Source organism: Thunnus maccoyii, chromosome 18, assembly GCF_910596095.1.
Source record: "Thunnus maccoyii chromosome 18, fThuMac1.1, whole genome shotgun sequence".
Lineage (NCBI taxonomy): Eukaryota > Metazoa > Chordata > Actinopteri > Scombriformes > Scombridae > Thunnus > Thunnus maccoyii.
This window is the reverse complement of record NC_056550.1, coordinates 21241903-21255365: the sequence shown is the minus strand read 5'-3', so window position 1 is coordinate 21255365 and position 13463 is coordinate 21241903. Positions and strand designations below refer to the sequence as shown.

General features: G+C 39.8%; 1 protein-coding gene across 1 annotated transcript; it reads left to right on the top strand.

Annotated features, from left to right (window-relative positions):
- The first annotated feature begins 5839 nt into the window (after positions 1 to 5839).
- si:ch73-141c7.1 (coenzyme Q-binding protein COQ10 homolog, mitochondrial) lies at positions 5840 to 13066 on the top strand. The gene is made up of 7 exons (XM_042392793.1): positions 5840 to 5944; positions 6935 to 7051; positions 8626 to 8887; positions 9869 to 10021; positions 10437 to 10629; positions 11750 to 11851; positions 12527 to 13066. Exons 3-7 carry the CDS (start codon positions 8784 to 8786, stop codon positions 12677 to 12679), a joined length of 705 nt encoding a protein of 234 aa, XP_042248727.1. The 5' UTR covers positions 5840 to 5944; positions 6935 to 7051; positions 8626 to 8783; the 3' UTR covers positions 12680 to 13066.
- The last annotated feature ends 397 nt before the right edge of the window (positions 13067 to 13463 follow it).

Here is a 13463-nt window from a genome sequence, read left to right as displayed (position 1 = left end):
CCTTTCTTATTCTTCTTACTGAGCTGATGAGGAACCCCTATTTTGACTTATCACATCAGCTAATCATGTAAGACAAACATCCAACATCATCCTTTTGTGAGACTAATACGTTTGATCTATCATCTTCAAGAAAAGGGCAGTAAACAGATTTATCTTGTCAGTGAATCAACACCCCCGAGAAGTTTTGAATAATTCACTCCAATTCAGTAAATGTCGTGTCATTTCACTTTGTTTCCAGGTATAGCCTGTCATTTTAGCTTCACCACATCCACCACGATACATCTTCAGCTGTTTCACTTCTGCTCATCACTCTCACATGGGACATCCTGTCGAGTACATCTGCTCCTGCAGCTACCGTGAGAGTACAGTATTACAGACCTTGCATTGTGTCTGCACCGTGCTCTCACTACATGTGTCTGTCCTCGAATAGCACGGCCCAATGTGACTGATACCAAGGAGCTGTTACCCTTTTTGTCCTGAAGCTGCAGCAGATACCTCGTTCACTGTTTGCACTGCAGTCACAGTCCAGAATTACTGCTCCATCACATGTATTTCCTCCTTGAGCACGAGGCTGGCCTCCTGCCGCAACTGCTTCCAAAAGCCACTTTTCTTTTTCTTCCAAAAATGCCACAAAAACACACAGGTGTGCACGTGGGATGTCCTCGCTCTTGCCCTGAAAAGCTGTTAGATCCTCAGAAGTCTGTTTACTCGCGGTTCTGTGGGCCAATCATGTCCAGGAGGCGTTTTAAAGGCTTTTCCAGACCACTCTGCACCTCCACTAGACCTTCTCTTGGTAATTACTGGGCCACAGGGAGACTGTAGGCCATGTGTAGCAGGAAGCCGCCCAAATTAGACCACGGACCATAGACTATACCATGATGCCAGGATGGATTCAGAGAAAACTAATGGATGAAGTGCAGCTCAAACAACTCTGTGTGATGATTCACTTGACTCTGCACCAGTGAAACTCAATACAGAACATAATGAGTTTGAATATAACGATCATGAAAGTTAAATTTGTTTCACTTGCATTTGGTTTCTCACTAAAGTTCAAGCAATTTGCACACATGGATGTGCTTCACCCCCTCATCTACAAGAACAGTAACAATGTGACATGTATATGGTAAAGTTTCACGTGACCCCGAACAGGATAAGCAGGTATAAAAAATGATGAATGTATACACGCACCATATAACAGCAAAAACTCACTAACATCTGAGGTCAAACAGTTCAAGATTTTTAACAATGTCTGGGAGTTGTAGATATTTGAGAGAGGTTCATGGCCTGCTGTTATCTGTCCCACAGACTCTGGGACAGCAGCCAAGCTGATGCCATCTCAAGGGGAGGAACGCAACAAAATGGCAGGAAATTCCTACTTGGTTTGCGCCCATCAGCAAAAGAAATTATTTCAAATCAGGCTGCTGAAATGTTGTATAAAGACCCGAGTTCTTTAAACCAGACAGAAAACTCAGCATGAGAATCAATGCAAATGGGATTGTAACTACATAAAATGCAGAAACATGGTTGCGACATAGTAAGAGGAAGAATCTAAGTGCGTAGGAGAGAACTAGGAGAGTTTCTTAAAGAAATACAGGCTTGAGGCTTGTTCACAATATCAACATAAATACTGGCTCTAGATCAACTGTCATGCAAGAAATCTTAAAGGTTGAATCTTGAATATTCTACACACTATATGACATTTCCTGAGAATCAGTACACTGAGCACTTCTTTTACCCAATAATTCATCCAAACCCAGTAACGTGCAAAGTCTTTCTTGATGGCTTATAATAGGAAGATGTGCTATGTTCATGATTACTAGACTTAACACACATTTTAATCAGCTAGAAATCCATATCACAGCACAAAGAACCAGGCTGTGGTTGAAAGAAAAGCAGACTCTGATAGCTGACTGGTTTGTACCTGAGGTTTTGTCTCCACCTAGTGAAAACTCACAAACATGCAGCGGTATGTCATCCCTTGATCATAATAGTTTCCACTACTAAGAACTTGTGTGATGGATTATTTGTACTTAATAACAGACACTTCTGGGCTCTGGTTAGAATTTCCTACTTTAAAATGGGTCAAATTTTCCCTCAGTTTTTTGCAAGGCCTTTGTTTGAAATGCCTAAATCCAAATGATTGTGCTCACAGATGACAAGACTTAACAAGATTAATTTAGACAATGAAAAGTATCTTAGTTTAGCACTTGAGACTCCACATCCTGAAAACAGTGACTTGCCAGACCTTTATCTCCTGTGTCAAGGACTATTTGAACACAATTTAAGCATTTTGATCATGGAAGTTCATTCTTGACCTTGGGAACAGTGTGTGTGAGAAAATACTCTCAACTTAAGCTCCACTTACTTAATTTTTCTGAGCTTTCATCAGCTGATAAAGATGTAAAAAAAAAGATTAGAACAAGTAGATCTTTGAACAGAGATTGTTTTGTCACTCATTCAAATAATATTACAGGCATTGCTGTATGGTCTGACTACTTTAATCAAAACTAACAGAGCTTGATGGCATCAGTGAATGGCAGGCCTTATATTAGACTTATCTGAAATAACAATTTTCCTCAACACAAACCTGGGAAAAGAATGCAAATCACCAAATCAGAGATCTTATGAGAACAACACACAGCCATTTCCCTCCTAGATCTGTTCAACTCAAACCCATTGTGCCTCTTGCTGACTATTTCCAGCCTTATTGTCTCGATGTGGTCAATGGAGCACTCAGAGGTCAGTGTGGCTTTGATTATGGTCTGGTACAGGACTGATATTGTGATGTTTTGCTGCCACCTGGTGTTGGTGTCACTAATGAAATTCAAGGACAAAAAGGTACCATGTGTACCAAGTTTTTGGTACACATGGTACCTGTTTGGTATACACACCCACAAAAATACATTTACACTTTGTCACAAGACATTCATGTTTTTTTCTGTGTCTCGATGGAAAAAAAAAAAAAAATTACTAACAAGGACATGAGAAAAAATGGGAGGACTCCAGCTGGCCGATAACTGGAAGATGTTTAGGATTGGCTGTCCTTGTAATAGCAAAAGATATGAAAACAGAGAGTTTTCCCATGCCTCTATCTCATCCTCTGGCTCATTTAAAGGTGTCTTCCTCAATTAGCTCCAGAAGTTGATGGGCTAGGCTCCATGGACAAAAAGGTGGTGCTGATCACAGGCTGGTCCTCGGGGATCGGTCTCAGCCTGGCTGTGCAAAGGTGTCTTCTTAGAAAGCTTGCACTGGGCCAGGACCTGTTGATGTTAAGGACCTTTGAGGCCCACTGAGACACTCTACAGTATGTAATGATTAAACTGTATACACTATGTGATACTACACTCATCTGACTTCCTTTCCACACATATTCTGCAACAGATCATTTGTGAATGTTGTTTTTTTTGTGTTCGATAAAACATTTGATTCCAATGTGTGTGTTCCTGTTTAATTGTTTAGTGCATGCCACGATGAGAAATCCAGCCAAAAAGGAGCATCTTTAGAGTGTGTGATCGGCCTGCACGAGAACACCTCGGACATACTCCAGATGGACCGACAATCCATCCTGGATACGAGGGACAGGGATGTGGAGAAACGAGTGGTCATTCTGGGTATGTCAATGTGGTCTTGTGTCAGTTTTTTCTGATTAGGATTGTAATTTGTGTGTGTTAATGGGCTTTCCTTCGGTGCATGCAGTGTGTAATACAGGTGTGGGTTTGATGGGGCCACTGAAGATCCAGTCCTTGGACTCAATGAGGCAGATTCTTGAGGTCAACCTCCTGGATACCGTCCAGAGTATTCAGGCCTTTCTGGTTCAGGGTCTGGGCCACATTCTGGTCACCAGAAGCACTTGAGGGCTTCACGGTGAGACAAGCGAATGGTTGAGCAGTAGCTGAATGTCAGCATCGTTCCGCTCGTGCAGTTTTTGTGATGGTTTGATGGAAATCATGTAAGAAAATCATGTTGATGCATGCTGCCTGCATGAAATTTCCAAAACAACCCCTATCTTGGCACTTCATGCTCTGTCACAGGTCTCCCTTTTAATGAGGTGTACTGTGCCAGTAAATTTGCAGTAGAGGGAGCATGTGAGAGTTTGGATGTCTTCCTGCAACACGTCAATATCCAGTGAGTTTGAAAGTTTTCTAATGTACCTAAGTACATTTATTCAGGTACAATTTGAGGAACTTAATCGGAGTACTTCCATTTTAAGCTACTTTTAGTTGCCATAATCCTCCTCTCTTTCTAAATGTAAACATATTTACTTCATAAGTTTTTGAGATCTAAACCTTAATTTATAGGTAGAACACTGTCACGCTAACTTGAAATCTAAATACAGAGAAACAATGCCATAGAAGCCTTCTGCTTTTTTAAGTGAGTTGGAGTTTTTTTTTCCTTTTAATTACATGGTCAATTCCCTTAACAGTCCAGGTGATAAGTCTGAGCTCATCCATCATGTAAGGTCCTGAGTAAAGTTGTGGATATGAAAAATAGTAAACTATTCAAGCTGGTTGTGAGTAACAAAACACCATAAGAGGACCCCTATGTTTAAAAAAAATTTTAAACTGAGAAAGTACAATGATATATAACATTATTGACATTAGAAGCAGTGCCTTTCCCTAACCCCGTCCCCAAACCACAGGGTACCATAGAACCTAATGTGTCATTATATGTGCTGAGCCTAAACCTGTTTAAAAGTATCCAAATAGACCCCTCATCCAGCATACCTAACCCCAGACAACTCCCACGCTCCTCTATAAATGTAAGACACCGCCACCAATATGCTCATTGTATATGTACTTGAATAATTTTCAGGACCTATGTCATGTAATAATCTTTTCATTAAGCAAAAAAAGATTAAATTAAATTGAACCTGGAATTTCAAACTTTGTAAAAATGAAATTAAGCAAAGAGATGAGTGAATAGAAATTACAGTTTAGAATAAAACAATATCATGTGGTATTAAATTACCTACATAGATATATTATAAAGAAAATAATTATGACACATTCATGCTCAACCAGTACTCCCAATAGTTTTTTATCCTGGCAATATTACAACCAGTGAGCAATATTATGTGGATTGAATTAAACTTCCTCGAATAGTCCAAGACTTTTAACAATCATTCTTAGATTTTCACTGATAGTGTTCACCCCATTCAGTTGGGCAGTTGACAAAAACCCATATCTGGAGCACTGACTTGTGGACTTGAAAATCATCACAGCCCAGATTCAGTGAGCTAGACAAGTAGGGAGATCACACAATATTTTAAATTATATTTTATTCAGAACTAAGGCAAAAGTAACTTAATAAATGAATCTGCAGTCTGTAAGTCAGTGACGTATGCAGTGTTGACTGGAAATGTGGTGTTGAGCAGGAAAAACGTAAAATGTAAGCAAACCAGAAGGGTAGGTGTGATGATGATGAGAGAGACAGAGTGGAGGAGCCAGCCAAAATAATCTAGGCCCAGTACTGCCCAGGTGAACCACATCAGATTAAATGGCTCCACCCATCTCAACCTGCAAAAGGAAAAAACACAGGACAGCAGGAGGAGCACTGAAAGTGACAGAGGCTGTCCCAGGCTGAACTTCTTAAAGAAGTGGCTGACTGGGGGATCAACCCACTGATTATTTGTCTGGACCCATACAGCTCCAGTGCGGAGCTGGTGTGTGTGTGATCAAAACTATGTGCTTCAGGCACTGGCTTAGCACACAAAACAGCTTTTACATTTTCAAAAGCAGGAGCACAATTTGGTGACAAACTTAATTCGGCCAAAGACTTCAACAGAACAACCGGTGCTTCAGAATTTTCTTGACAAACTTGAAAAATGGCATCATCAAGTGCCAACTCCTCCTCCCCCGCACAGTACAGCCTCATGTTGCAAGGAAAACAGCATCCTGTTTACCATTCTGAGAAGTCTGGGGAGCAGCAAGACTCACTGCCTGTGGTAGGAAATTCTTCAGGACACTTTAGACCAACTACAGGTTCCTGCAAGATAGATGACAACTTGGTTACAACCTTTGGCAGCTTTCCATCAGCCCAGACCTGGTCCCCAGCCAGGTCATTGCCTAAGATAATGTCCACTCCATTTACAGGCAGTTGAGGGCAAAAACCCGTATCTGGAACACAGGCCAATGACCTTTGGACCTCAAAACCGCGTGATATTTGAGCTTTTTGAGTTGGGCTATGTCCAAAGTAAACCTGACTGTGAAACAGAATTTGAAATAGAAACTTAATGCCGATATGCCACTGAGATGGGTGAATTGCCAAAATTGGCAATTATATTTTACTTCACTTTTGTGCGCAATGCTGCATGTGCTTAAATGAGGAAAGCACATGGGGTAACTTGCTTGCAGCAATCACACTAATAAAGATATAAGAACATATAGCATATATACATACCATACATATACCAAATATGTCTGCTGTGGAGGAAAAAATTATATTAGAAGTGTGCTGTTGGAGAAATTACTATATTATTGTATTAATACATTGATGATCATTAATCCAGTGTAGAAGTGTATTTATTCAGCTGATCATTTTTGCCTTAAAAGAACATGATGCAGTCTTGACTTATCTATTGACCTTTAACTGTAACTTTATGCTGTAACCACATTGTCCTGTTTTAAGTAAGATGTCTCACCAAGATGTCTCGCACCTTGTTTGTGTAGACGAAATAAGTGCTTTGTCTGGTGACTCTGATTCTAAGAAGTGATCATTTGAAAAGAGGAACTATATGCAAGAACTGGAAGCATGCACAAGACAAGCACAGCACCATATATGGAATTAATATTGAATATCTTGCAGGAAACAGGTGTCTGCAGACAGAGGTGTGTGACTGTACATGAGGTGCTTGTGTTGACGGTTGCTGTCGGGTGGAGGCTGAAAGTATAAAATGTTTGCGTGAGCTGTGCAATGTGCTCTTCTCTTGCTGCAGAGATCAAGGAGCCCGTTTGCATACAGTTGGACCGCAAAAGAATACTGTGTCTTTGGTATTTAGTTCTCACCTAACTAGACAAGCTGATATTTCAGCTGCAACATCACTGTTTAAAAGGTAAGTGAACTGAAAATGAAGGTTCAGTGACGTCTTTACAAACTAGTGACATCAATCCAGTGCCTTCATGACACCAGCAGCAGTTTGCTGAATTTGGAGAATATCCCTGTGATAACAAATCAGCAAAAAGTTGGGCTGTTGAATCAAAGTTCAGACTGAATGAGTGCCAACTTGTACAGAATCCAACTCCCTGTGTAACTTTGGGATCTCTGTTAAGCCCTTGAGTCTGTTCTCTTATAACCTGGGACATGTAAGCTTGTCTGTACATCTACTAGTTACGTTTCCGTCCTATCTTTGGATTGACTGAGGTTCTTAAATCCCTCGTTGATCAGGTGCCCTAATTCCAGCCCGATCCTGCACTAACAGTTCTGGCTATGTTACTGTGCAGCCACTTCATACAGCCTGTATGTGGATCAGCATAATGAGAGTTAGTTAAAGGCTGTTGTAAAACATATGAAAATTAAACTTAGTTTTCTATTATCATAATTTAGACATTTCAATTTAGTCTGTATTAGAATTTATTTTTAATGTAATTGATTCATTTCAATGTAATTCATTTAATTTGAATGTAGATGATGACCTTTATCCCAGGTGTAGCAACAAAGTCCGGGTTCATCATGTGCCAGTCATGTGCTTGTTGTTCTCATTACTCACACAGAATCATTTAGACTTTGACTTGCCCCTCCAAAAATCCTGTGAACAAATATTTTCAGTCGTTCAATCACAAATGATTCATGTACTATATTACTTTCATTACTTTAAAAAGGCGGCAAATCTGTATTTCCTCATCATTTATTTTTGTGTGACAGTTCTGTGCGTCATTGCATAAACCATGACATCACAAATCTTTTCATGTAAACCATTTGATATGAGTGTTTGGTCTAAAGTGGTGTTTCTCAAAATGGGATCTGAGAATCCCCAGGGGTCCTTAAGGGGGTTCCTGCAAAAAGGGTTTTTCATTGTGATTCTATCCATAAGTAACACAATGACTGAGAATGTATGACTATTTTGGTCATGGGTTTCATACGCTTTCTGTAATAAAACATCTAAAAGCAAAAATCTTATCAAATGGGGGTCTGTGGTCTAATTTGTGTCAGTTTGGGGGTCCTTGACGTGAAAAAGTTTGAGAACCACTGGTCTAAAGGACCTCAATCTGTCTTTCTGTGAGTAAGGAATGGGGAGGTCTGACTTGTACACTAGTACACACTAATATCACTATTCATCCCACAATACTTCTATTAATACATTTATTTGTAATATATGCAAAAACAAGTAATAAAGTGGTTTACAAAAAGACAGACTTGTACACACACACATACAGTGCTTCACAAATGACTGGATGTTATTAAGACCCGTAAATAACGAGTCCTCAACTGATAAGATGCTGTAGTGCCCCGCTGTCTAATTATGCCATTACGTCATAGAAATCAATAAATTCTCTAAAAAGTTTTATTTCGGGAATTTATACATCACCTAAAACGTTTATGATTCACCAATGATGTAGCTAGAATAATTTATAAGCGATCAATCTCATTATTTAAACACTTTATCAACCTTTCTCTTTGATTGGCCAGAGCCAGTGACGCCGTTACGTCATTACTGTCCTTATCAGGAGAGCGAGGCGACTCATCAGTGGGAACAAAAGCCGGGTCGCCGCTACTGGGGCACAAACTTCGATATCTCTCCTAAAAAAAAACAACAACCTGTGTTAGTTTTCATCGTGCACATCGCCATGGCCAACAAAACGACTCCTCTTCTCCTCAAGACACTGCTGGAGATGTCTGAAGCGCACTCTGGAAAGCTTGTACGAGGAAACCTTAGAAGAGCAAATGTCAGGTGAGTGATAGTGGGACTTTCCCTCTGAGATGCCAACAGGTGGGCGACACATTGACTGTAGCTCAATTTCACTTGTTATTAGTCATACAGATGCCATAATTTGGATTCAGTTTAATATTCTTCAGATTACCGGATATATTTTTTATTATCCGGAATGTATCCTCCCCCTCTTATTGGTTCTTTTGACACTGTATTCAATAAGCTGCCAGCACGTTTACTAATTAAGAAATAAAATGTAGTGTATAGAGCTGCAATGATTAATCGATTAGCCAACTATTAAATTAATTGCCAACTATTTTAATAATTGATTAATCATTTTGAGTCATTTCTTCAGAAGAAAATGTCCAGATTCACTGTTTCCAGCTCCTCAATTGTCAATATTTTCTGGTTTCTTTAGCCCTTTATGACTGTAAACTTAATATATTTGGGTTGTGGACTGTTGGTCGGGGCAAAGCAAGACATTTGAGGACCTTATCTTGGCCTTTGGGAAACATTGATCAACATTTTTCACCAATTTATGACATTTTATGAATCAAACAACTAATCAAGAAAATAATCAACAATAATGATTTTCATTATTGTCAATTATTTTCTTGAATGAATGAATGAATATAAATGTATGAATTCACAACATAAATACTGTGTGTAAACGCTGTTAGTATTAAGTTTATCCAGAGTAAATGCTCAGGAAAATGCTGATTGAACTTGTCATGTGGCACTGAACCTGTGATGTCCTTTTTATATTTCCTACAAATTAATTTATGTGGAAGGAAAAACAAACTTCAGGCACAAAAACACCTTTTTTGTTCCTGCTCCATGCGTTAGTGCCTGAAGTTTGTTTTTCCATCCATGTGATGCTCCTTTTCTTCAAGAGCACCTGTGTTTTTATTGACTTTTATATGATAAAGACAGTCCTTGAGCACACCGCTACCTCTTTTTCACAATTTAATTTATGTGTTCCCATACATTTCCTCCCCTCAGACATCTGGGCTCCTGCGGGGCCCTGGCAGTGAGGAGGGCCAGCCTGCCTCTATGCCCCACCACCCCTGTCAGCACACCCAGCCGCAGCTTCATCAACCTGGCTGCTCCCATCAGCACACGGAGGATGGAGTACACCGAGTGCCGGACATTACGGTGAGTCCCACAATATATTACCTTAACATGCTGGAAACCATTGAAATCAGAAGACAATAACCCACAAAAAACCAACATTTAACTGAAAGTCATGTATTTATTCATAACAGTTAATAAAAGAAATGAAAACATCCTTTAGTTCTTGTGTAGGGTAACATTAGGAATGAATTTTAGCCTCAAAAAATAATGTAAATGGGTTTATTTAAAAGAAACCTACATCAAACACCTGATTTTTAACTTAAAATGTCATACACGTAGTGGTTTGGAGCATTATATATTAACTTCAATGTACAAAAGGACAGAAAATAAAATTTATAATATCAAAATACACTTAAACCGGAACATACTGTAGAAAACAGAATAAAATTCACAACTCTATATCTCTTCTCTTGTCTTCATGTAACTGTGTGTTCAGGTATACTCCAGAGCAGATGTTCAATGTGGTGGCCAGTGTGGACCAGTATCAGCACTTTGTTCCCTGGTGCAAGAAATCTCAGGTCATGAAGGGACGAAACGGTGACATCCGGGCGGAGCTCGAAATAGGTTTCCCCCCCGTCGTGGAGCGCTACACCTCTGAAGTTACCGTCATCCCAAACCACCAAGTCAGGGTAAGTCCTTGTCTTGGTGGCTCCAGAGAACTCACTCACTCAAATACTATTTCACAGTAAACACAACACAAAACACAAACATCTTGTCAGTGCTGTCATCCAATGTTTCTGAAGTTATGTTTACTACTTCCTGCCATCCTGCAATGTGTTGTGGGTAGGAAATTTTAATTTGGTTAAAGAGGAAGAGGCCTAGGTGGAACTGAGGGAGGACTAGCGAGAGGATGAGTCTGAAAGGACCAGTTTGTAGGATTTAGTGGCATCTAGCGGTGAGGTTGCATATTTCAACCAACTGAAAATCCCTACGGTGCCCACTACGGTGGCAGTGAAACTCACAAAAAATGTGAAAGGTCCTCTCTAGAGCCAGTGTTTGGTTTGTCCGTTCTGGGCTACTGTAGAAACTTGGCAGTGCAACGTGGCAGGCTCTGTGGAAAAGGACCTGCTTGCAAAATTTTTCTTCTTAGGATAGCGACGGAATGACCTACTCTGCCTCATCCTGCCTCTGATTGGCTAGTATTCATTGCCTTCATTGGTTAGGTTTAGGCATGAGGAGTGAGATGATTAGGATTAAAATATCAGGGTCAGAGCCAATCAGAGGTAGAGCAGAAAATTCCGTCACCATCCTAGGAAACGTAAACTGGTGACTATGTAGATATAAAGGGCCTATTCTAAGGTAACAAAAATACTGCAAATCTTATTTCCAGATGATTATACATTAATGAAAACATAATTATCAATATTATATGGCATGAATCCTACAAACTGGTCCTTAAAGACCACCACCGAGACACACAGAAGTAAAATTTCTATTCTCGTATGAGGAAAAAATATATTCACTTTGTGTTTTAAGATAGAACTTGATGCATTTGACAGTACAGTGGACATTTTCTTGAAACCAGCATGAGCTTTCACACTGACTTAATCAGTCAACTGCAGTGGATTATTCTTGGTCCCACCACATCATCCTGTTTCACCCTAAAATGTCTTCACTCTAAGGAAATATCACTTCTTTGTGACTTTAAACAATGTTTATGGTATAGAGTAGAGAGACTGTAGACAGACAATGAACGGACTCTGTGCTCGGTATTCATTGATGAATAAAGATTCTTTCTTTTTTAAACAGGCCCTGTGTACTGATGGATCCCTCTTTAACCATCTTGAAACAGTATGGAGGTTTGCCCCTGGACACAAAGACCAACCAGATTCCTGCAAAGTGGATTTCTATGTAAGTGTGTAAACTTGACTCCGACAGCCATGAGGCAATTAGGGTTTTGAAGCAGCCAAATTTGAGAGATCTAGCTGGAGAGATGGGGGGGAAAAGCAATTAAAATAGAATAATGTAAATAGTCAAAAGAATAAAAGATAAGTGACAGTGAATCCATGGAATTCACAGAAGAATGACTTGCTCATGAGGCTTGAGATATCAGATTGCATACTTACAGAGAGACTAATTCCAAGTCTTTTGTTCTTGTACTGTTTTGAAAGGATTACTGACTGAAAGGAAGTGTTGAGGAAAATCTCATTATGCTCTAAATTTAGACTTGAATAGCATGCTGGTGTCCTTGGAGGCTTGAAATAGCTGTTGTGACAGGGAACGGTGTTAAAGAGCCGCTGACAGGAGTTTGACCTTAATGTTGGCTCAGATTGTCTCAGGGTCAGCCAGGAAGTGGTTGGATTTCAGTGGAACATGTTAAATAAGAGAAGCTGCTTGTCTGATTATCAATAAACTCATTTACAGGAGGGAAAGTCTGACTGACAAAAAAAAGACTTTTAAGGCATCTTGGCTTTGATTTTAGAACTGACAGGTCGAGGTCTATATTCTTTAAACTTACTATTTAATTAGTGAAGAGTCTCACAAACAGTTAGCTAACATGCTTGTCTTCTCCTGTGTCTTCTGCAGGTGTCATTTGAGTTCAAGTCTCTTCTGCACTCTCAGCTGGCCGGCGTATTCTTCGACGAAGTGATTAAGAAGATGGTCAGGGCCTTTGAGTCACGGGCAGCGACACTTTACAGGAACCGGCAGGAGGCGTCACTGAGGAGGCGCTCGACATGAGGGCGACCCTTTTGACCTCCCCTTCATCCACATCCACTCAAACCTTTAACCAAACCCTGCCAGCCTGCTACTTGTACCTACTGTTAACATTTGTCTTACACAAGAGACTGGATCTTCTTTTTGCACTCACTCATATCTTATTTTTGAGTTGACATGCACGTGGAATATACTTAAAACTCTATATTTATAAGCCACATAAACATTTATTTACTCTCTTGTACATATATATTTATTTTATGAATAGGACTAAATGCATGGTTTCAAATGATCATGTTGGACACAAATGTCGTCTTTCAAAATTAGTGGGAACATTTACAAGTGACTCCTGCTCAAACATCTGTTAAGAGCTTTTTCTTGTCTATATCAGTGGAATTAAAAAGCTCTTGTATTTTCGTAAACCTGTATGTCTAAGCGTCGTTTGTTGCACTTTTTTTTTTTGGAGAATTTTGCAATCGATCACAGTGACTGGCCACATTAAGACACAAGCAAGGATTTCCAGTGTAGTAGATCATATCTGTTAACTGCTTACTTGTTGTGTTTTGACAAGTTTCGAAAAAAACGTGCCTCCAGGAACAGGTGCAAAATTTCCCGGGCGACGTGAGGCTACAGGCAACACATTCTTCCTGCTCAGGTATTCAGCTTCTGAGAATAACAAGCTTTACTTGGTGGGTGATGGTTTATTTTCATGCTGTGAAACTACAAGAACTCATCCAAACAACTCATGACTAATGTAACTGAACAGAGTACAAACTGAGAGCGCAGTATAAACTCACTCCATGGTTTG